The sequence below is a fragment of the Ixodes scapularis genome, unplaced genomic scaffold (genome assembly GCF_016920785.2).
Source record: "Ixodes scapularis isolate PalLabHiFi unplaced genomic scaffold, ASM1692078v2 PGA_scaffold2__306_contigs__length_199485367, whole genome shotgun sequence".
NCBI lineage: Eukaryota > Metazoa > Arthropoda > Arachnida > Ixodida > Ixodidae > Ixodes > Ixodes scapularis.
Genome location: NW_024609857.1, coordinates 178,557,727 through 178,583,112, shown reverse-complemented (window position 1 = coordinate 178,583,112; position 25,386 = coordinate 178,557,727). Strand labels below are relative to the sequence as shown.

The 25,386-nt window shown below is 42.7% G+C and overlaps 1 protein-coding gene across 1 annotated transcript in view; it reads right to left on the bottom strand.

The window, feature by feature from the left end:
- Positions 1-25,386, bottom strand: part of LOC8050772 (mannan-binding lectin serine protease 1) — a 102,366-nt gene that overhangs the window by 28,991 nt on the left and 47,989 nt on the right. The window contains exons 3-4 of the mRNA XM_029987920.3: positions 19,264-19,494; positions 15,200-15,373 (exon numbers count right to left, since the gene is read on the bottom strand). Coding sequence (XP_029843780.2) covers positions 15,200-15,373; positions 19,264-19,494 — 405 coding nt within the window. The remainder of the gene's footprint in view (positions 1-15,199; positions 15,374-19,263; positions 19,495-25,386) is intronic.

Sequence of the window (25,386 nt, the reverse complement as noted above, 5' to 3'; positions counted from 1 at the left end):
AAACCGTGTTGGCCTATTTACATCACTTAAAATATAGGCCTACATTAAATAAATATACTAATTCAATTCGACCAGTATAGGTCTGCTCTATGCATTCAAAACTTTACGCTGCAGAAAGTCGTGTTCCTTATTCTGAAATAAGAGTTAATGCGTAGTCGAAACCCTGCACGATCATAGTGAAAAAGAAACAACCTTGAGTCAAGGAAAAAAGAAAAGGGGACAAACACAACACCGTCCTTATTACTGTGGCCCTTAAGTTTGCGTCTACGCGATATCGAGAAAATAGTATTCCCCCTCCTCACAGAAGCGATTTTGTTTTACGAGCAAAAAAGAAAAAAATCTTGCTAAAGTAAAGGCAATTTTTTTGGGTGGACAAGTTTCGCAACCTTATGTCAACAAAATTCAATTGAAACAAAAATAGGAATGACACCCTTATGACCGCCCTCATCTGAACACACCCTAATATGGCATAGAGAGTAAACACAAAACCAATAAGGAAGTCTTTTTGTCGAGCTATTTTGGTTGGGAGCCTTCAAGCAACGTATATTTAATGCTGGTGTTGGGATGTCTACTAGTACGTGCCGCCCGCCTAAGCTCCCTGCTGAATAGTGCAGTTACCAACACCTGTTGCCATGGTTACAAGCCGCCATTCTGATTGTCGAAATATGGCCTGCATTATAGCAAAGGAGTACCCCTAGCAATGACAGCAACGCATTCCGCTGCGCGCTGTGCTCAAGTGACGACGGACGGCGGCGCATCTGTTTTCGCGTCTCAACGATGGACGGGGCACGAGAGAGTGCAAATAGAATCGACTACGCGGTGGATGTGCTTTGGTTGTGAATCAAATTGGGGATCCGCCAAGCCTGGGCGGCACTGGCGACGTAGTGCGATAGGTCCTCCAAATCTGACGGCCGCTAGCGGTGGCGTTGACAGAGACGTGACCACGAGGGTGGAAAGAAAAAAGATGATTTAAGTCGTGATTAAAATCATTATATAAGTCGCACGATTTCGCGAGGATAATTTAAATCAAACACTTTCCCCCAAAGCAATACGAAAAAAATAAGGGTTTATCTACCGTTTTTCTATTAGTGTCAGCTTCCCATTAGCATCTATTTTGTATTGTATAAAGCAAAAAATAATCAAGCAGGAAACATATATTTTGAGTAGCCATTAATACAGAAATAATTATTCAAAAATATATTTTCTAGCTGAAGCAGCTTAAATCACGTAAGTTTGACTTAATTAAAATAAATAAATCTGATTTATTGATTTTTTTTTATTTATGATTTCTTTCCCATTTGGGTTAAACGCTAAAACAAAGTGCCTGATTATGTCGCTGTAAGTAGCAAAATGGTGCTCTTGATTATTGAAGCGTTTTACACCTTTAATCTTTAAAGTCTTATAAAACTTTTTTAAAATTTTTTTACACTTTTATACACAAAAATGAAAAACCATTTATTTGACTCACGCAATGGTTGAGGATCTTATTGTTTGCGACATAATAGCTACGCTCATCACGGATGTACTTATTACTCAAATTTCAGTAACTATGACAAGACGCGCCTTTTACTGTTCAGTTACAGGATCAAATTCCGAACTCTGCTTTCCTAAACTTTTCAGCCAAAGTGTGAGTATGACCAGGGTGTCGAACCGGAACCGAACCGAACCGAAAACCGGAACCGAACCGTTATTTTTAGCCGAACCGGAACTGAACCGAACCGCAATTTTTGCCGCCATCTTGGAACTGAACCGGAACTGAACCGAAAAAAAATATAACGGTAACCGGTTCAAAACGGTTCACGGATTTTTTTTTTTTTTGTTAGTATCACAAAATAAACATTCGAGAATAAGAAATTGGCAGCTGAATTTCTATATATATTGATCAAATCGTCATATTCAGAACTGCTATGTGTGAGAAATTATGGGTTCTCGTAGCGCTTTTGTTTTTGGCAGTAGGATTAATCATGTGTCACGTGGTCACTTGACGTGCATAGTGTCATGTAAACTTATTGGAACGCGTCTCCGACTGGTGTGTTTACCGCGCCAAAAAAGTGGTCCCTCAATGTCCGCTTGATGACATCATAGAAATGTCGTGCTGTCGCCGGTCGCGATATTGGCGGTGTCCCAGCAGCGGTGGTTGATGTGGCAGACGCCTATTCTGCTGCAGGTCGCTCTCCAGTGCGGCAGTTCACGGTAGCTTCGGCAGCCAGAAGTTGGGACGCCATGACGACCGCGACACTCGCGTTCGCTCGTGCTTTTCGCCAGCATTCCTACGACGAACCGCGAGAATCGCGTCATCCGACAGCAGAATACTCCAGCTTTTATGACGTCATTTGGTAACACTTTGGGACTACTGTTAAGAGAGACGGGACACTAAACACACTAGTCAAAAACGCGCTCCAGGCACTCTAGTGTCAAGACACGCTGTCAAGTAATGTCACGTCACTTGGCCCAGTGACGTCATGTGACTCACTTCGCCAAATCGATTTAAATTTAGAACGTCATGAGATTTATTGGCGTTGTTGACATCGTGACGTCACACGACATCACGACTTCGCACCGCAAGTCATGTTGCACCCTAGCGTACTCGCTTGTCATGAGCCGGAGTCGAGTGCTCGGGTTTATGACAGTCAGCATCACCAAACTCTCGCGTAATGAGTCGTGGTCAATTAAAGAGAAGAATAGTAGAACCTTAACAATGTCTGAAGCTCACACCTTACTCTAATTAGCATCTGTTCACGCGACCGCTTGTTCTAATTGCGAGGTGAGTGGGGGGGGATCGTTTCTTTCCTTCATTTTTTTCTGCGTCTCATTGGTATTACTATTTTTTCAAGTTAGCAAAGTCAGGGATTAGCTTTTTACGGTATTTACTGAAAGTACAAAAACTGTTGCACGACCTATTTTACACCGATACATCATTGAGGCACCCAACATATTTTCGTTGTTCCTGAACTGCCTCAGATAGTTGTCCCCGTGAAGCATTTACGAAATGTATTATTAATTAATCCTATGTTGCATAGAACTACAACTGTGTACGAGAGGGATATCGGAAAAGAAAGATTCTAGTGGCCTCGGAGGGACATTTTCCCCCAAGCTTCGACCATCTCCGTACCGTAGTTAGTTTATTTTTGGGTGCAAAATAAAAGCGATGGGAAATTACCCTAATAAGCCGATTTAACACCCACAAACGGAGTAGGGAGTCCCTCAGTAAGAAAAAGTAGTCTCTAAAGAAGCAACGAAAAAATTAAGAAAAAAAAATAAGAAGGGGGGAGGGTACTTTTAAGGGCGTACTGTGTTGTAACGGTTTCTCTGCTCCGCATTTTCGGCATAGACAAGAAAGCCCCGGAAACAAGCATCTTTGTTAAAGATACTCTAACCAGAAAGCGCGATTTCGTGGTGCCAGGTTCTCGCGCCGTTCCTCACGGCGCTGCTCCAAGCAAGAATAATTTGTGTCTCTCAAATACATGGCTTACACTCAAAGTAAACCTTCTGCAGCGTGTATTTTGCATTACCTGTTTTTATTTTCTGACTAAGAGCAATTGCAATAGAGCCTTACGGAAAATCCCAAAAGATTTTGCTGCAGTGGGAATTGTGGGGCTGTTCCGATATACGCTCGTGCCGGCTCGAACGCTTCGTATATTTTAGTAGCGACGCGGTTCATTCTTTTATAATTAGGAGCTTAGAACGCCCAAAAAATAATGGGAACACAAAAAGAGCTCATCGCATTCTCCGTTTTGCTTTCCTTCTGCCTTCTCTGTGTTATTAAACCACAGAACATCAAACCAACGTCAACTTTGTCCCGACCTCCTGATGAATTTCACGTGCCGTACATCGGAACGTCACAATGCGTCAAGCATACAATGGGGACGCCCCATATTTTCGGAAAGGTCTATTACCGCCAGCATAGTGCGATGACGTCACGTGCAAACCATGTTAAACAGTTCAGTTTCCTTATGAAATGCGATGTTCGCAAAACTAGCAAAAGCAGATAATCGAATTGTATATTTGTGCAGTATAGATAGCAGTCTCGCGATGATATATAGTAGGCAAACAAAATGTTAGAGCGCATGACTGAAAGCACAAAGTTGTAAAGTGAGTGCCAAAAACAAGAGCACGTCAAGGCCGAATGTAACATTAACCTCCCGAGGACGTATTTCCCGAAGTTTAAAGTTTATGCAAACTGAAAGCCAAATGTAATTTAAGTTAGTGATATAAGAATCTTCGTCTGTCCTTTGGGCTATTTATGTGTAATGGGTATATCATTACGTCTCTACAATTTTTTTTGCGTTAATGCGTCGTGCATCAGATTCTTTTTAAGATTACCATTTATTTTCGTTCTCTTTCTGCCAATTTCGCATATTTCACTTCAGATCTATTATATTAGCACAAAGTCCTATTATGCATATCCGGCGACCCGGTGTTTCACACTTCCAAACGGCGAAATGAAAAAAATAAAAAATGTTGCCACAGCCCTCAACCGCTGGTGTATTCGAGTATTGTCCTTCCGTATCGGTCTCAAGCTGTTATGTGACATGGAAAAAGAGTACCGCATAAAAGACGGGACAGAGAAGAAGTAAAACTCAGGACCAGCGCTAACTTGCAACTAAAAGGTTTATTTCGGCTTCTATGCACTACTCTTTGATTACGTCTGTCAACAACTAACGAGCCCGTCAACCCATTATGTTCAGTTATGTGACCTTAATACAGTCACATTTATTGATGATAATAAAACTAAATTGAATTACTGACTGAAGGTTTCACAACATAAATGAAAGGTCGATCACCTTGAAGATATACATCATTAGTAAATTCACCCGCAAATTGTCTCAAAGATGCTCTGCAAATCTTTTTTGGCATTTTTATCCTCGATAGACCCGAAGCGATTTGCAATAGCGTTACTGTGTTCCTCACGCATATCTAACTTGCCAAACATATAGAAATCTGTTATCGCCTCCTTTATGTCATGAACAGCAATTTTATGTGTCTTTGGGCAGGACAAAAACAAAGTCAACAGGGAAGCGTGACGGAACTATGACGATTACGCACGCAGAACGTCAGGGCTGTTATGTGGAGTAGAGCATAAAATACTATTTTGTTCTAGGAACCACCACGAGTTTTCTCTCCAGCTTATGTTTGCTCAAACTAACATTTTCAAGTTGTAATTTTTTCCACGCACTCTATCTAATTTGAACACACTGCCCTATAATGTTTTTATCTGCCTGACTTCAATAAAGCACTAAATCATACAAACTTGGAAACAGCGCAAAACAAAACACACAAAAAAACAAGGGACAAGAACGAGAAGTGACCGAACACAACGCTGACTGGCAACTGAAGTTTATATTTATATCTTCTGTCACAGTTTTGAATTCGAGTGTTGATTGCATATTATCACACTCTTTGCTATTCTCCTTACTGCGAGTTATGTAAAACGACGATTGAAATTTTCAAATGCGCTTTATATATATATATATGCATCTTCTAGATCGGTACGTTGATGGTTTCTTCCGACAGTCATTGCTATTCTTTTTACCGTTAGTTATGTAAAACGATACTTTAAATATTGAAATGTGTCCTTTTTTATTAAATACATCTTTTGGAAATGTACCCCACACCTGCACGGTCCTAATCAAGGCCTGTAGTATATAATAAATAAATAAATAAGTAAAATATCAATTAGCAAGTGCGATTCTTATTTTCAAATGGAATTAACTGGCATCTTCTCAAGAAAAAACCTAAAAACCCCGGCTATGCCACTTTATACTACATAAGAAAAATGTTCACTTGAGTACGCGCTATTTTAGGCCAGATTCGACCTGAGTGCGAAGCTGCGTCTAAATGATAGTGCACCATTTCGGATCCCTTTTATCGGCATGATTCTTCGCCTGCATCACGGCGCTAAGTGTAAAGGGTACGTGTTAGTTACGAAAACGAGTTTTGTGATTGTCACCGTTTTTATAAAAGGTATGTCACTGATCCAGAGTGACTACAAATGCATGCGTTTGTCATAAATATTTCAACTGCTTTTAGCTCAGTCGCGTCGTCATCATATACAGGGTGCGGCCATATGGACTAACACATTTGGCACGCCTTGCGAAATTCGAATTCAAAACGTACATACGCATGCGAACCTAATCTCGCGAAAAGTTTTGATTTTTTTTTTAGAGCTAAGGCCATAGTAAAGTATTAAAAATATAGCAAAAATGGCGATCGTACATTTCCTATGCCCTGTACCGGATGTTCATCGTCTTCACACTGGTTTGTGAGATTGCTCCCAAGTAGGCATTGTTTATATATTTCTTTAAAAGTATTAGTTATCGCGATTATCTTGCTCATCGCCAGCTTCTGCTATTGAGTTTCGGCGTTGTTGCGTTCAGCAAGCAACCTGGGAGTGACCTCAGAAACAAGTGTGCAGACGACAAACAGGCTGGTATAGGACACAGGAAATGCACGGTCTCCGATTTTGCTTTATTTTTAATACTTCACGACCTTAAAATTGTGTTCTAAAGAAACAAATTGGAGGTACAACTTCTTAAAAACTACGTCCGCGCGCCCAATTTCAGATATGTACAGTCTCCGGCGATATGAAAGACCCACTGGGAGCGCGTGGCCGAGGCAGTGGCTGGCGGGGGCGCTGCGAGCGCTCCGGGCAATTCCATTCTGCTTCGAGGGGAGGACGCTCACTCGGGGCTCAGCACAAACTGATAAGCGCGCGCTTTAGCTGAGCCCCGAGTGAGCGTCCTCCCCTCGAAGCAGAACGGAACTGCCCGGAGCGCTCGCAGCGCCCCCGCCAGCCACCGCCTCGGCCACGCGCTCCCAGTGGGTCTTTCATATCGCCGGAGACTGTACGCTTGGAATTCGAATGTTGCAAGGCGTGCAAAATGTGTTGCTCCTTACGGCCGCTCCTGGTATATTGTAAAACGTATTTTGTAAAGTATATTTTATGATATTTACGGAGACGAGATACCCATTCTATGATTTTAGGCACTGCAATTAATTTCCTAGTTCAAGAACACAATAACGATTCAGCTTTTAATCCTGCGATGCAAAGCTGTACCAATCACGGGTATTTTAGGTGGCCTACTGTACTTCGTGACTACCTTTCGATCAAGGTAAAATATATATAACTGAGGTAAACAGATGAATGCTCAGTCGTATAAACACGACGTTTCTTTATGTTAATCTAGATTTTATTTTACTGCTGTGTCAGAATAAATAACGCAATTTCTTATTTTTGGTACCTGAAAATAAAAGTAGATTGTACGAACGATAAACAACTATAGAGTTACTCGTTTCACGGCGGAAATAGTGCATATTGCAAAAAACCGCGGAAAACAAATTCTCAATTTATCGGTTCAAACCGGTTTGAACCGGTTCGAACCGGTTTGAACCGTTATTTTTTACTCCCCGGAGCTGAACCGGAACTGAACCGAAAGCCATGAACCCGAACCCGAACCGAACCGATAAAAATTTCGGTTCGACACTCTGAGTATGACACCATTCCATGTGCCTTCCCTCTTTCCCAACACAGCCCCCCCGCCCCCCACACACACACACATACCCCGAAGCTATGAAAATAAGATACCCCGGCAGTTTACCACAGAAGGTCTTTGGGGCCAGGCAACGTACCTAAAGTGCAAGTTTTAAACAAGAACAAGGAGGAGTGGACACACATAGAAAAAAGTACAGGGCTGCGTTTGTCTTTCTATGCGTCCTCTCCTTTGTTTCCCTTTTATAACACGCTGTTGCTACTAATATGACGTCAAAAAAGTAGCGACTTAGTTCTGTAACTAACGTGCTCACGTATTCTCATTGAAGTTTAAATTACTAACATGTAGCGTACTTCCATTCTTATTTAGGATACCGCCAGTAAGAGTATATTACTTACCAGATACTACTGAATGACTGGTTGTCACGTGTTTGCTTAAAAAGAAGGTAAACGCAACCTCTCAACTACTTAGACAAGATAATAATTCCACAATAACGACGACATACACCACAGCGTTAAAAATCCTTCAGTCAAAAAGTTAAGGCGTTTTTTTTTTTTGCTTTATGCTTGAGGAAAGTCGTTGTAAGGGAAAGTGGACTAGCACACACCAGCTCGGAGCACGTAGAGCGAGAGCTCGCGCTGCAGAACCCAGGGATCCTCGGTTCAATACCCACCCCTGCCGGTTTTCAATGTGGATGAGCATCGTATCGGCGTGCGGTCGTTTGCTGCTACTGCGTGATGGACGTTAAGGACACCAGGATGGATACTGCATTGGGTAAATTTCTCATGTACAGCTAAGACACCAAACGCCCACTGATGCTGACTGATTTCGGGGTGTATGAACGTACACATGCCAATACTATTGCTGGAGAGAGCCTGCAACCGGCCTTGATGTACGTTTTTGCAACCTCTATAACATTTTTTTGGTAAATGGTCAGCTAGAACGAGAGGGACAAACACAGACGGGGAGAAACAGAGACATACACACCGCTGACTATCAACTAAGACTTTATACTTCTTCTTCATCACTGTGACCCACAAATTCACACCTAAAGTAATGCCAATGAATGACCCTAAATCCTTACATTACACTACTAAATCAAAATACCGATTAAATAATATTAAATTAAAATTGAAACTAAATAATTACATTAAATTATTAATTATTAATTTTGGTCCAACCCACAGACCACCGCCGAAACATAACCCTCCTAGTCCCTTTCACGGCGCCGTGCCATTGTCTCCGAGAGGAAAACCTGGCAAGCTCACGTGTCAACGTATCTTGCAAAGCACCTGTCCCAGGTGCATTGCGATGACCCGTACAGAATTTCCAACTCAGAAGAGCTTATTGCCTATCTTCAAGTACATGGACCCCAGGTAGTATCTGGATTTTCCATCGACATCCAGGATATGTACTATTCTATTCCTCACACTAGCCTCATGCCAATTCTACGAGAGACCATCGAGGAACACGGCGTAACGCCTTTTCAAACCGCAGCAGGGATTAGCATAGACGCCTTCTTGGAACTGCTCGGGGTATATTTAACGGCGACCGTGATCTCGTATGAAGGTCTAGACTACGTCCAAAGAAGTGGGATATGCATTGGGTCTAGAGTTGCACCACATCTATGCGATTTGTTCTTGGCGGCGTCTGGTAGGCACATCCAATCCACACTGAACGATGCTAGAGTAAAAGCCATCTTCAGGTACGTGGACGACTTTTTGATCCTGTGCAGCACAGACGTCGAAAGTGAAGAAAACGGATGCAGGAGCACGATCATGAAAACACTCCACGAATGTTGCCCCGACCTGCTCTTCACTCATGAACTACCCGTGGACAAGTCTATTAAGTTCCTGGACCTCGCACTTGAGTTTAAGGATGGACATGTATGCTGGAGGTACGAACCTCGTTCCAGTAAAGGTTTTCTTCCGTTTGCATCCTGCCATTCGGAAACCGTAAAACGGAGTGTTGCCAACACGGCACTCGTGTCAGCGCTGCGCAAGTCATGCAACCATCAAGCTGACGCCAGCTTTCAGAAGCAGATGGCCCGGCTTCGTGACTCCGGGTACCCAGGTGTCCTCCTTGGAGCCGTATGTGAGGCAATTTACAGGAAATTTTCAAGAGGATCACCCAGTACCGAGCGAGACAGACAGACTTCACGAGCGAACTTCGCAGTAGTCCCCTACATCCGCGGTGTCACCCACCGGCTCAAAAAGATCGCTGCACGACAAAACGTCAGCGTGGTGTGCTCGGCACCGAACAGAGGGAATTCTATGTGCCGCCAAGTAAATCGGGCCACGAACCACCAGCCAACCTGCAATACTGCACACAGGAATAAGTACACCATGTGCCAGACCGGTGTGGTATACAAGAATCCTATGTCATGTGGGAGCTGCTACATTGGGCAGACGGGACGCTGCGTTAACGACAGAGTCAGGCAGCACGCGGCGTCGGTGCAAGGCACGGGAGCTGGGCACCTTGCTGCCCATTGCCGCACGTGCGGGTGCAGGCCACGGTTTAGTAGCGTCTCCATTATTAACAGACACAGGAATGCTTTCGCGCGCGAGATCCTCGAGGCCCTGGCCATTGAGCAAACCGGCGACGACTGCGTGAGCATGCCCTCCATCGCGGTCAGCAAGAAAGAAAGACAGTATTTGCAGTGTGGCACGGCGCCGTGAAAGGGACTAGGAGGGTTATGTTTCGGCGGTGGTCTGTGGGTTGGACCAAAATTAATAATTAATAATTTAATGTAATTATTTAGTTTCAATTTTAATTTAATATTATTTAATCAGTATTTTGATTTAGTAGTGTACTGTAAGGATTTAGGGTCATTCATTGGCATTACTTTAGGTGTGAATTTGTGGGTCACAGTGATGAAGAAGAAGTATAAAGTCTTAGTTGATAGTCAGCGGTGTGTATGTCTCTGTTTCTCCCTGTCTGTGTTTGTCCCTCTCGTTCTAGCTGACCATTTACCTAAATTATGTACCAACTAGCTCAACTTCAGCCTGTTATTCAGTTCCTTTCTAGTTATTTGAGCTCCCCTTTTGTATGTTTTGATTCACTTGACCCACGGACTCTGGGCCTTTTGATCGCCACCACAACCTGCCGGACGAGGATGCTTTCACGCAGCGTCGCGAAGAAGATAATTCTCGACGATGTTCGGCAGTTTTTCGGGGCTGTTGCACCGTCGCAAGGACACGCCATGCGGGTAACAAAGATACTCCGGTCAGAAACGTGGCGCCAACAACGCCTTCTCACTGACTTCCTGCGTGCTAAGTGCCCTACTCACCAAGTCTTCAGAAACCAACTGGCGATGGCACGATATTCTACAGAGAGCCTGTGGAAATCCTGGTTTCTTCCTGCCCTGAAGCAACATCTCGCACTGAGGAAAGAACACCACGCCAAAAGATGGCCACTCCAGACCTTTGGTCACGTCCATCTCTCACAAGCGACAACATCCATTCTCGAACAAGGACCGAAGTATGCTGCACCACCGCAGCTAGAGGCGGTAGACAAGGTTGCCCTTGTTCGCACCATTGCGTCCCGAGCTCACGAAGAGCAGAAATCACAAATCATCACGGAAGGCATTGAGTGCTTCGCAAGCCAAAGGTGCTCGGCACGTCCAGGCTTGGGCTTTGGCAGCGCGGTACAAGAACTACGAAGCAAAGATCTTCGGCTTTGTGTCTCAGATAAGGAAGGAGGTTTCGTAGTCCTTGATGCTGGGACCTACGGAGAGAAGGCCAATGCTGCGGTAGCAAAGAACTTCATCCAGGTTGATGGGAAACGAAGCCAAAAAGCGAAGCTTGCCGTTAAGCGGCTGCTTGAAGATCACAATCTACCCAGCCTAGGCACCAAAGTGAAGGCTACGAAGGGCGGTCACCTTGACGTTTTCTTCTCGGCCAAAACACATAAGGTGGGGGTACCGTTTCGTGCCATTGTCTCCGAGAGGAAAACCTGGCAAGCTCATGTGTCAACGTATCTTGCAAAGCACCTGTCCCAGGTGCATTGCGATGACCCGTACAGAATTTCCAACTCAGAAGAGCTCATTGCCTATCTTCAAGTACATGGACCCCAGGTAGTATCTGGATTTTCCATCGACATCCAGGATATGTACTATTCTATTCCTCACACTAGCCTCATGCCAATTCTACGAGAGACCATCGAGGAACACGGCGTAACGCCTTTTCAAACCGCAGCAGGGATTAGCATAGACGCCTTCTTCGAACTGCTCGGGGTATATTTAACGGCGACCGTGATCTCGTATGAAGGTCTAGACTACGTCCAAAGAAGTGGGATATGCATTGGGTCTAGAGTTGCACCACATCTATGCGATCTGTTCTTGGCGGCGTGTGGTAGGCACATCCAATCCACACTGAACGATGCTAGAGTAAAAGCCATCTTCAGGTGCGTGGACGACTTCTTGATCCTGTGCAGCACAGACGTCGAAAGTGAAGAAAACGGATGCAGGAGCACGATCATGAAAACATTCCACGAATGTTGCCCCGACCTGCTCTTCACTCATGAACTACCCGTGGACAAGTCTATTAAGTTCCTGGACCTCGCACTTGAGTTTAAGGATGGACATGTATGCTGGAGGTACGAACCTCGTTCCAGTAAAGGTTTTCTTCCGTTTGCATCCTGCCATTCGAAAACCGTAAAACGGAGTGTTGCCAACACGGCACTCGTGTCAGCGCTGCGCAAGTCATGCAACCATCAAGCTGACGCCAGCTTTCAGAAGCAGATGGCCCGGCTTCGTGACTCCGGGTACCCAGGTGTCCTCCTTGGAGCCGTATGTGAGGCAATTTGCAGGAAATTTTCAAGAGGATCACCCAGTACCGAGCGAGACAGACAGACTTCACGAGCGAACTTCGCAGTAGTCCCCTACATCCACGGTGTCACCCACCGGCTCAAAAATATCGCTGCACGACAAAACGTCAGCCTGGTTTGCTCGGCACCGAACAGAGGGAATTCTATGTGCCGCAAAGTAAATCGGGCCACGAACCACCAGCCAACCTGCAATACTGCACACAGGAATAAGTACACCATGTGCCAGACCGGTGTGGTATACAAGATTCCTATGTCATGTGGGAGCTGCTACATTGGACAGACGGGACGCCGCGTTAACGACAGTCAGGGAGCACGCGGCGTCGGTGCAAGGCACGGGAGCTGGGCACCTTGCTGCCCATTGCCGCACGTGCGGGTGCAGGCCACGGTTTAGTAGCGTCTCCATTATTAACAGACACAGGAATGCTTTCGCGCGCGAGATCCTCGAGGCCCTGGCCGTTGAGCAAACCGGCGACGACTGCGTGAGCATGCCCTCCATCACGGTCAGCAAGAAAGAAAGACAGTTTTTGCAGTGTGGCACGGCGCCGTGAAAGGGACTAGGAGGGTTATGTTTCGGCGGTGGTCTGTGGGTTGGACCAAAATTAATAATTAATAATTTAATGTAATTATTTAGTTTCAATTTTAATTTATATTATTTAATCAGTATTTTGATTTAGTAGTGTACTGTAAGGATTTAGGGTCATTCATTGGCATTACTTTAGGTGTGAATTTGTGGGTCAGTGATGAAGAAGTATAAAGTCTTAGCTGATAGTCAGCGGTGTGTATGTCTCTGTTTCTCCCTGTCTGTGTTTGTCCCTCTCGTTCTAGCTGGCCATTTACCTAAATTATGTACCAACTAGCTCAACTTCAGCCTGTTACTCTATAACAAAAGTGCCCTCGAGTGACAGAGCCGCCATCTTATAAAGAATCCGAAGAGATGTGATAGCTGCGCCGCTTGCGCCAAACTGCGCAAAAGCTGCGACACCCTGCTACATTTTGCCGAAATGCGTTGAGTTTGCAACAACCTTGAACCAAAACCTAATTGCACTTTATTAATAGTTGAGCTATAATAACTCGAACCCGGCTACGCGAACGGATCGTTATGGTAGACTTGGTGCGGATTTTTAAAACTCTCTATTACCGCCTGTAATGATGTGCTACTTGATTTTATCTCTGTATAAAACGCTGACAGTTATCGGGAGTTTCACCGTATTTCTCATGTTTGCGGTTTGTTCTGACGGGTAATCTTGCTCTGTTGAGTTCCCTTCCACATTGCGCGGTGCACTCTAGTGAATTGACAACCGGGAAGTAGGGAACACGATTGGCGCATCTTAGATCGCCACTACGCATCATTGTCCTAAGGAGAAAGCACCCCTCCAACGCGGGAAGCCACGCACGGAATCGTCAAATATATTACATAATAAAAAGCATCTTGGTGTGTAATGAGGGAACAACTGTACCTTGCAGTAATGTTTTAATAATAAAATTACAGCTGGCAATAATAGACTACAATATTATGCTGACATCTGATTTACCGAATCCAATATTTCGGAGATATATTCGGCTATTGCGAGAAGTTAATAGGTTAATTTGTTTATGTAAACTCTTTGTTTATGTTTTATTTTTATATAGGTTTCTTCTGTTCGTTGTGGCACTCAGTATAAGTAAATCAAAATTAAATTACCTGTAGCAGTGGATGGGAGCTGGGAATAACCTTAACGAGTTCGGCTGGATATTTTGAAACCATCATTGATGTTTATGATCAAATGACAAACGCTCTGTTTTTATCTGAATTAGGAATAGCAGTTTTATTAGAACTTTAACGAAACATGAGTTTCGTTTGTTCAGCCCTTTTTTATAGCAACATTATTTCAGTGGAATTCACAATTGGGGTTACCTTTCATTTCCTACCTAAAATAACTATTCACAGCAGAGCATACTGTACTTCCTCAATCAGCGTGGCTTGTGCCTGTACAAGGGACTAAAAAGCTAAACATCTAGTGCGTTCGTGGAACTCAAGACTGCCATGCAATTGAAGCTAACAAAAGATTGCACACGAGTCCGAAGGCAGACAGAGATTGCTTTATATTTAGACAGGCCAGCACGTGAATCTTAAATTCATTTTCTAGTGGTATGGATGACAATAAAATGAGTTCTTATGATCCAAAATGCACGTTTGGCTGCTTCTAGAGCTGCACCAAAATGTCTTAGGCCAATCACATCGCAGCAGTTGTCTTTTAGGCAAGAGACATTTGTACAATTGAGGAGTTTGCCGTCGCTCAAGCATTTTACCTATTTGTTCGTGGCGAAAAAATCTACCAGTGGACCATTCCTTTTTCTGCCCTGGTGCCTCCCTGGCACAGAAAAGTTATTAGGCTGCCATTGCATCCCTGGACTTAGATTTCTTTCGTCAATTCTTGCGAACCGAAAGACTGTCACTAAATCTTCCTCTGGGAAGTCTTGCCAACATATTGTCCTCATCTTCATTTATTTTTCTTCACGACCAGCGGAGGGTATACACATGCTAAGGTGAAATGCAACCTCCCCATTCAGCGTACCATTACGGTACGCTGGCAGGAACGTAACTGAAGACACTAACAGTTTAAATTAGGCACAAGCTACGGAGTAAAGTTTTATTACTACTGATCTCTTATGATGCGTAATAAAGATGTAGAGTTGCTTCTGTATAAGAGCACACGCACACTATAGAAAGAAATCGGAGCATGAACCCATATCGATGAATCTCATCGATCTTATTTTAAAGGGTTTGCTACCGAAGCTGCTTCTGAGATTGCGGTACGATCTTGTAATCGTCCACTTTCCCTGGCAGGAGAACCTCAGCAAACGGACCTTTAGAACGGCTGAGATACAAAGGCTGCACTTACTCGGTTCAGCCTGGGAGCTCCGGACCTCGTTGTGTGCCCGGTACCTCGCCCGGAAGCCCTGCAGGTTCACGATGTCATCCGAGTGGAAGTGGACCATCATGGTATTCCCGGTCGACATGAGCTCCAGGGAGCTCTTTTGGCTCTCCCGGCAGAAGCGACCGAGAGATTTGCTTTCTGCAAATAGACGAAAAGATACACAAACCAGTTTGTTCTGGCCGTTAGCGTCACTCGGTAATACGCCATAATGTACAAGGTGTCTGAAAAAAATTTATAAGGTTTTTTTTCACAGCAAAAATTAACTAGGCAGCGCCGAACGCTCATTCCCGCCCAAAGTTAGCGTTAGAGGTCACAACCAGACGCCACAATTTCCGCCCGATCCGATACCTTACTCAAAAGTTATGAGTGATTTTCTGAAAATTGTAATTAGAAAATGGAGCCAATTTTTGCCCGCTTTCGGTTTCTCGTGCCATAGAGCCCCATGTATTCGAAAACTCCGTCGGGCGCCATTTTCCCGTTGAAATTTTCAAAAAATCACATAACTTTTGATTAACGTAGCGGATCGGGTTGAAACTTTGCCATCTGGTTATGACCTCTAGTGCTACCTTTGAGCAGAGAATGAGCGTTCGGCGATACCTAGTTTAATTTTTTAGTAAAAAAATCCTGAAAATTTTTTTTTGTGACACAATCCACATTGTAGTCAAGGCCACAATATCACGAAGAAGCCTCTGCTCCTTGACGGGGTTAAACTCGAAGAACGACACTTGCACATGTCTTTAGTTTTATGCCAGCGTTTATACAAATAGAATGTTCTAAAAAAAGGACCGGGCCCTATTACAACCTGCATTACCTTAATACCAGAAGAATTGTATATATATAGAACTGCTAAAACACTGCAAATAATGAAACCAGAAAATAAGGAAGAATCCCTCCATTCAACAATAGAATATTGTCAGGAAAATTCTATATACGTCTTGAAAGTCAACTTTTGCGACCTTCCGCACGTCTCATCAAGATTGCACGTGACAGAGACTAGTCATAAAAAGATATCACCACGCCTACGTTGGTGACAAAGATACCTGATGTCTTAGAAAGATAATAAACTTCTTTGATCAATGGGGCAAAGTGAAGTGTAGTAATGAACAGAAATCAAAATGTCGATATTACGTATGAGCGCGTACATTCACAGATGCATTGAGGTATAGTGTCTGGCTGCGTTTAATGTACATCAACCTGTTGTTTTTGCAAATTTCACATATTCGGATATTCAGCATTACTAAAACATTAAAGTGGGCTAGCTGAATAAGCATGATAAACAATAAATAGCGCAAAGGACAGACACGGAAAGAACACGAAGGCGAGACTATTGAGTTGTATGTATATTTAGAAAGCCGAAAGTTAGTCTGCCTCAATGCGCGACTCGTCTCTCAGCTGTAGATGAGAAATTTAGCCAGTGCAGCACAGCCGTTAGAGCGGAGTATTTAACGTGCACGACACAGTAGTGATACGCGACCGCACACCAGTCGCGTATCGAAGATCGAAAGGGGGACGAGAGGGGACTGAACCCAGGATTCCTGGGTTCTGTAGAGCAAGTTTTCAGTACACGCGCTACGATCGGCGGTGCGTTAATACACTCGGCCACCGATTCCTCCGACAGCGAGACTTGCGCGAACTGACAACTGTCGCTTTAGTAACTTTACAAAGGAAGAGAAGGATGTCGTGAAAATAGTGATCAGAAGTAAGAATAACGAAAGAAAGTAAAGGAAAACTTTGTTGTTCAATAAAATTTAAAGGTATTTTTCTAATTTTTTTCCCTTTAGTTTGTTGGATTATATTTTTTATTCAATGGAATTTACTGCTGAAATTTAATAATGATATATTTATTTTGAATTGCATTTGAAGACTCCTATATAGTTATCTGACTATATTTCCCTTTTTTCTCGTTTGATCACTATTTTAACTTTCATATCTTCTGCATTAAAACAACTGTTGTGAGTTAGCGCTAGTCCGATGTTCATGTTCTTGTCCGTGTGTTTGCTTCGCGCTATTTATTGTTATTACGAAAAAGGAACGGGTGTCTAGGTAAAAAACAAAGCACAATGTCGTTTTGCATCGCAAAAATAAGCTCCGGATTACCGAAATCACAAATCTCGAAGAGTGGTAGTGCTAGTGGATGGGAACAAATTTTCAAGTTTTGAAACTTTACCTTATGCAAGCAGCAAGAAATAAGCGAAGTTTGCGAAATTTTTAATAAGTGTATAGAATAAGTTTCCAACAGCAGATATTAATCTTCATTATTATCAGGCCCCGAAGGTCGCCGTTTTACAACAATGCTGTACGAAAATTACATATAAATTTTAATTCATATGACAGTATGTTTTGAGACTTTTACATCCAATCCCAAACTGTTCGGCGATACGTAATTTAGGTTCGCAATGCAATGAGCACGGCAAAATAATTGTCATTAGACTTAAAAAAAACTTCGTCATCAAGGAACAAAAAAAAACTAGATTTTTTTTTGGATGCATAACTCAACTCTGAAGAGCTAAGGCGTTAGATTTCTTATACCTGTTATATTCCACTAGGAAGGTGATAGGCATGAAATTAGAAGATCCGAAATGGCGTACCCCGGCCTTGCATGAAAACATCATAGGCTCTGTTCAACCTAATGCGCCCTTCACTATTCGTTTCATGGTGATAGTTACGCTGATTTGAAGAGTGGAGATATTACAACGTTTTACTGAAAACGTCCGGGCTCAAATATTTTTACACCCCCAAGAAATAGCCCAGTGAAATAAAAGTAGGTATATCACGAAACAAAACGACTAACGCGAGTTTTTTTTGGAACATACCCATATTCACGGTGTAAGTTGAGCCCACTTTGGAGTACTCTTTCCAAATCAACTTTGACAGAAATACGTGCGGGGTACTTTGGATCGAAAAGCTCGAACTCGCCATATGGGGAGTGCATTGCTTTAAGGTATACGTGAACCAAAATATGCACTGGTCTCAAGGAGGTAACTCAAATATAATTTAAGAAACTATCTTGTTTATTTATTTTGCGGACTCGGGTGTCTTCTAGAAGCCCGGAATGGCTACCCAACATCGTAAAGACGCGCGCTGCTTCTATTCTTTACTTGATGTCAATCAAGACCTAAATACTCAAAAGCGCGTTCAAGGTTGCGGTGAAAAATCTTCTTTAAAGCTTGTTTTCATAAGCTCAATTGTATAGCCACGGTCAACAAAATTATGAACAAGTCAGCTGTGACACAGTTATACCTAACCTGTCTCATAGTTTGGGCACGACCAATATTGATTGAGACACAGGATACGATCATTTTTATTTTTTCACGTCTCATGTGTTTCGCTATGATAGGGCGGTACGCAAACAATAGACGTAGTATGCATTGCAGAAAAAAAAAGTCTAGTAACTGATTGAAGGCCTTGAATATTTTCCAAGAAAATAACAATACACAACGCATAAAAATCCCGTTACCCATAGGATTGCTCCGGATGCCATTTTTATAAGGGCACCAATGAAAGGAAATCGCTCAACCAATGAGATGGCAATGGTTTACATTAAAATGGCGGTGACAAAGTCTCCACATGAAACACCAACGGCATACCTGATGTCGTACCACCGAAGCTTCCTAAAGGCTTCCGTTAGACGTAAACTCCGTTGCTCGTATTTCTTCTAGCCGTGACTACTCGACACCCTAACGTTTAGCACAGCATGAGCTGCGTGAGAGCTTCCCCTTTCGCGATCTAGGACTCTACTATATTGACCGTGAAACGAGCTCCTGAAATACTCTAAACGGCAGGCGATATTTCTTGAGCTTCTTATTATCGTCGAGGCTAAGGCTTTTAGACAAACATCGGCCGCCATTTCACACTTCAAAAAGGTTCTCTCTATCTTACCAGCTTCGATTTTTTCTGGCTTTGCACGTGCTGTACTGAGGTTTGTGCAACAAGTCAATTGACACACGAAGTACCGGATGCTTGCAGCTTGCTCTGAGGTAGACATCAAAATATGACAGGATCTAAAAACGCAAATCTACCATGCCTACCTATCGAAGGTCCGTCGAAGACTTCGACGAAGTCCGAGGAGCACTTGGGGTTCCTTTCCATGAAGAGCGTCTCGAACTTGAGGGCAACCTGCTCGCCTTCCTTGACGCGGATGACGGAGTAGCAGTCCGAGTTGGAGGGGTACGTGTCCGGGAAGTTGGGGCTCTCCACCACGCCTTGCCGGTTGCCGCTCTGCTCGCCCGGGCACGGAGTCATTACGTCCGATCGTCCCGCTGTGCAAACCGTCAAACACACACAGTAAATGAACAAGTAGAAACTAACAATGATTCCTTTACACAGTAGCGTTTGACTACGTTTCTCAAGGATTACGTCGAGTAAAGGCTAAGTCATCATGTAGCATTTGAATACATTTAACTACATTAGAAGGACTTACGTCGACTGCGAGTCACCGGAACATTCGTGCTCTATATGATGTGTGGTAACAAAAGGGTCGTGTCCCACACGACATGAATAGCGGGGATCACCCGGTGACCTGAGGTCATATAACAACGGAACGTAAGAAGACCTACTGAAACGCTACTCAGTGATTTGGTTCTTAAACAACACACTTCGCAAGTCACAAATTATTAAAGAAAAAAAAACACTTCAATAAATTTCAGCAGTATCATTTCCAGTGCTAGTAATTTGTATTATAAATGTCTGTTGATATACAAAGGGACAGACGAGTGCACTGAGATCGAGATAACGCTTTGTTAGTATGAGAACTCCAGCTTAAACGGTACTTTTTTAAAATCATGCTCTCCTGTCTGTGCCTTTGTCAGAATAATAGATTTTTATGAGATTGGGTGTCATATTGGGAATGAATGGCATGCGGCTTATGCGAGTTACATCTGCTACCTCTCTTGACAATTCCTACTCTACGGAAATGCTGAAAACATAATTTATTTCAAATTCTTGGTTACAATTTCACATATTACTGGCGTTTTAAATGAACGCATTATCTGGGCTGGTTCTCTGTCTGGAGCATCACGAAATGTCGCAGCTACAATTAATTACAAGGCCACTTTTGATTTCAATGGACCGTGTTCCTCGACGGTGATGAAACCACACACCTCTCCCTGAATAATCCGATACCCTAAATTTGCACAAGCGTAGCGGCTTTGAATATTTTGGTTGTTGGTGCTATATCCTCATCTGGCCGCATACCTGGTCACGTGGCGTCGTTTTACGTGGTTACATGGCTCATTGTCAGAACGAAACGCCACTCTAGGGGGACCAGCCATGTGATCATGTCGTCCTGTACGCGTCGACACGCACCACCAATAACGTAGGAGATTACACTACCTAACGCAGGTCAGTCAGAAAACTTTTGCGTTACATCGATACTTCGCATAACGCTAAAAACGCCGTCCCCTCGACAGCAGAATAAATGTGGGTGTATCTTAATCGGACGGATAGAATCGAGATACACATCATGTGTAGCGTGCATTCTGAACTCCGAAATGCTCCTCAAAGAACATCCTCTGAAACACTAAACACGCTGCACATTCTGTAGCCGGGCGTCATCCGTAGGCTTAACATATATTTAAACATTTTCATTATGTACAACAAAAGCACTTAACCATTCTCAATTTAATTTCCCGGTAGGTTTCTATAAACGCATAAACCCAGCCATTCTACGGATGTATGAGAGCGTCGAGGCCTAGTGACGTACGTATATCCGCCGATGTGTTTTTGTTCCTGCGTCATAATTTGGCATACCCGGTAGCCGGTGCCTTTGTAGGATTCCGGTTATTCCACAGTGCAAATAATAAAATGAAACATTTATTTTCACATTGCGGCTTCTCGTGTGGCCGTTCATCTTCTCAAATTCAGGAATTGCTGTAACCTCAAATACAATGAATCCAAAATGAAATATGCCTAAGCCCTGTCTAATCGATCAATTGACAAATGATAATATGCTTTTAGTTAGTTTATATCTCATTTAAGTGAATTTTCGTGCAGGTTCAGATCGCGATTTAATGGCTGCTATCATTGATATAAAGTATTAAAGCATAAAATGCTTTAAAACGCTATTCTCCCAAAGGCAAACATAAACTGTCGGTCCGTCTGTATGTCCGTTCGTGCATTTCCAGCTAAAGTTAGCGGGGAAATTGATTTCACGTGACCAATACACAAATTCAGCTTCTCCCCTAAATTTAGCGGGAATTTTATGTCACGTGACATGGCGTCACGGGACCTACAGACCAATTCAGTTTTCCCGCTAAGTTTAGCGGAAAATTTGACGTTTCATAACCTATACACCAATTCACTTTGGCCGCTAAATTTTGCGTGAAAATTGATGTGACATTAGCCGTATACCAATTCAATTTCCCCACTAAATTTTCGGAAAAATATATGTCACGCGACCTAAAGAGCTATTCATTTTTTCGCTAAATTTGGCATGAAAACTGATGTCACGTGAGTTGTACACATTCAGTTCCCCCCTTAATTTGGCTGGAAAATTGATATCACATTACCTTATACACCGTTCAGTTTCCCCGCTAAATTTGGCGACAACATTGGTGTCACATGATCTATACACCAATTCAGCTTCCCCGCTAAATGTGGCGGGAGAATTGATATTATGCGATCTATACACCGAATCAGTTTTGTGGAGAAATTTTGTTAGGAAATGGATGTCACGTGACCTCACGTCATATGAGCTATACGCTAATATAGTTGTCCCGCTAAATTTAGCGGTCAAATTGAAAATGAAAGTCCTATATTGCATTTCGTGCAGTATTGGACTTTAAACGGCCCCTGAAAAGAAAAAAAAAAACATTGAGACACGCGTGTCCAAAAATTATTTTTACGCGAAAAAAAATTTGTTAGAGCAGTATTGACGGCGCAAGACGCGGTTTATTCGGTAGTCGCCTCCTTTCACTTGTTTTTTCTCTTTGCATTTAGGCCGCGTGGAGGAGAAATGCTTCGGCTTCGCTTTCAGGACCGAGATGGTCATTACAGAATGACCCATGACGTCATGGACATTGCGCGCAGAATCTCAAATAAATGTCTGGCCGTCAATAGTACTGTATTTTTTTTTCGCGTAAATTTTTCTTTTTTGACACGCGTGTCCCAATCAATCTGTTTAAAAACATTTTTTTTTTCTTTTCAGAGGCCCTTTAAAGGTAAAGTTCGCTGTCATTTGTTTTTGTTTACTTGTAAAATATAGGTGAGACTAGACTGCCATTCTTGTATACTATAATTATCACGTTCGTAAGATTTTGGAGAAGACAAATTGCTCAAACAGTAAATACCTCAACCAACTGTAGTTGTGTTATGTGTATACTTATACAGCCGGAAGTTGATCAGCCCCGATAGACGTCTGCTATCTCGGCTATGCGGAGTGCAAGTTCGACTGCCTCTTGCACAGGGAATGCGATGATGTCAGAACGCCGAGCTCTTATTGTCTGATTATAAAAAAAATACCTCAAGACATCTATCCTTGAGGTATACTCACTATATTTTTTTAATCAATGCCAATTAGAGCTAGGCGTCGTTCTAACGTCACCACAACTCCTGCGCAAGAAGCAGGCGACTTGGTCTCCGCATATAGATTAGCAATTTTTCCAGTGCAGTAGAACCGCTAGCCCGGGTCTTTACCGTGCATCACGCAGTAGTGATACACCGCCGCACGCCGGTACGATGCTCATCCAGATCGACATGGGCAGATGTGGGTATTGAACCCAGGATCCCTGGGTTCTGCAGTGCGAGCTTTTCAAATAATCAGCAAATCTATAGGTTGCAGTATATAGTAGAAAATTTGAAAGAATATATTTTCTTAGACAAACGTTTTACTATTAATTATTCCGAGTTTGTAATATATTATGTAGCATTCCGAACCTGGACGGAAAAGTGTGCTAAAAAATTTTACAATCTTAATTCTAAAAGAAACATTAAGATATGTTATATTTATTTTTAAGTGTCCTTTGGACAACAAACGCCTAGCTTGAAATCTTAAATGATGGCAGACATCTAACTACGCCATCAAGGTTGACGAAAAGCATTCTTAATCACGGTGTTTATTTCTCTCGCCAAAGAAGACCCCCAAGCAATTTGAAGCTTAAAAAAAAACAGAATACAGTTGAGCTGGTGGATGTTCACCATGTTGCAACCGAAGCCAAGATTGGTATATGAACTAGAAACTTAAACATGGAAGGCATAAAACACATGGAAGAAGAGAACGTCTCATACGCAGCTAAAATACTTATTCATTCAGTGTGACCTCCTTATATACAGTCAGTCCGACCTCCTTATATAGTCAAACCCGTTTATAACGAACAGCAGGAAACGCTACGATGAGTTCGATGTAGCAAGTAGTTCGATATATCAAAAACCATTTACAAAGAACTTCCAATATCTGTTCGTTTTAAGTCAAGAGCTTCTCTTTCTTTTTCATCTCTTCACCTCCACCTTGTAACACCGCACTGTAAAGTTTTTTTCTGTTTTTTTTCTGCATGCGTGCAGAGTTTTTTTGTTTAGCTTATCTCCCCGTTTGAATCGCTTCCCTTCGTGAGCAGACGCTTTGAGATTAAAAGTTTTTTTTTCTGTGCGTGCATGCAGAGTTTTTTTTAGCTTTCTCACCTTCTGAATCGCTACTCTTCCCTCAATTTTGTTCTCAACTTGAGCTTTTGGAATTTTCTTTATTTCCTACATCTTTCTCGGGGAAGATACAGGCTAGAAGAGGTTTGTTTGCGCGTTTTTGGAAGCTTTCCTGGGAGGAAAAAGTTCAATATAGCCAATTTGTTGTTCGTTATAAAAAGTGCTTTTTACATGCATTTTTATTTAAATTTTTCGCGAGTAAGATATCGACAATAATTCGCTGTACGTGGGTTCGTTCTGAACGGGTTTCACTGTACTCACAACCACAAGGTCGCGAACTACACAAATTTCCCTTTGCTAAGATAGAATACACCAGGATACACAAAAGAACAACCAGATCAGGGCAACGGGATGCCCCCTCAACGAAGAAAAGGGTAACAGCTACGACAGCTTGAGCTAAACCAACTTGGGCTTAACCTCCACTTTTACAAAAAGAACATGTTCATCCTTTCTGGAACATCTGACACTACACCGCGAACAACATTGACCCTGAACATAAGTACAAAGTTCGTTGAGGTTGTTGGTCTTTGTACTCAAGTTAAGGGTCAATGTTGTTCGCGGATGTAGTGTGAAATGTTCCACGGAAAACCTTGTTTTATGAGGAAGTGGAAAGTTCGCCAAAGTTGGAAATGTTTGTCCTAGCTGTTATATTTTTCTTCGTAGAGGGGGCACCCTGTTGTTCTGTTCTGTTTGTTCCTTTGTGTGCCTTGGTGTATTGTATCCTATCAAAGGGCAAGTTCTGTGGTTGGCGACCTTTTGGCAGTACGTATATAAGTAGGTTGGACTGAGTAATTCTCTTAGCTACGTTTGAGACGGTCTCTTCTTCCCTGTGCTCTGTCCGTTCTACGTTTAAATTTATAATTCTATCCTAGACTCGGAGTAACTTACAACATTGAGGCAACTATACCTTTCAGACTAATAAGGGCAACTGAACCAAACATGCATGGGTTTGGCGGGAAACACAGACGTGGTGCCATCTCTTGGCGAGGAATGGTCAACTTGGTGCCGAAAGTTAAATTGGTATTAGTCATGTGCTCCACGCTTTTCCCCATTTCACTATTGTTAAGAAATACATTGTTACCCATTAGATCTGAGAAAAACTTGGTTATGGCACTTTTGTATAAATTGATGTGTTGCAGAAAGTTCATGTGCAAATCAGCAAACTTGTTTGCATGTTCACCCTGTGTAGTTAAATGCCTATTTCAGGCTCTTAATCATTATTTCTATTTATTTGACTATTTATCTGTTAGGTCACCTTCAACTCGTTATTATTAGGTAAAATTTGACTATATTGTGTTATTCGTGTTCTTATGGTTGAGATTGACTTCAAGTGGCTCATATTGGTTTTTGGGAACTATTGTTGACCAAATCAGTTCCACTTGGCTATGAATAACTATTAGCAACTATTATTCCAAGTTCTGAGGCATTGGTGTTTCATGGGTGGGATTAACTTAAAGTGGATGTTATTGACTACTGGAGTTTGTTCTTGCTCACATTTGCTTGAAATGGCTATACATGAT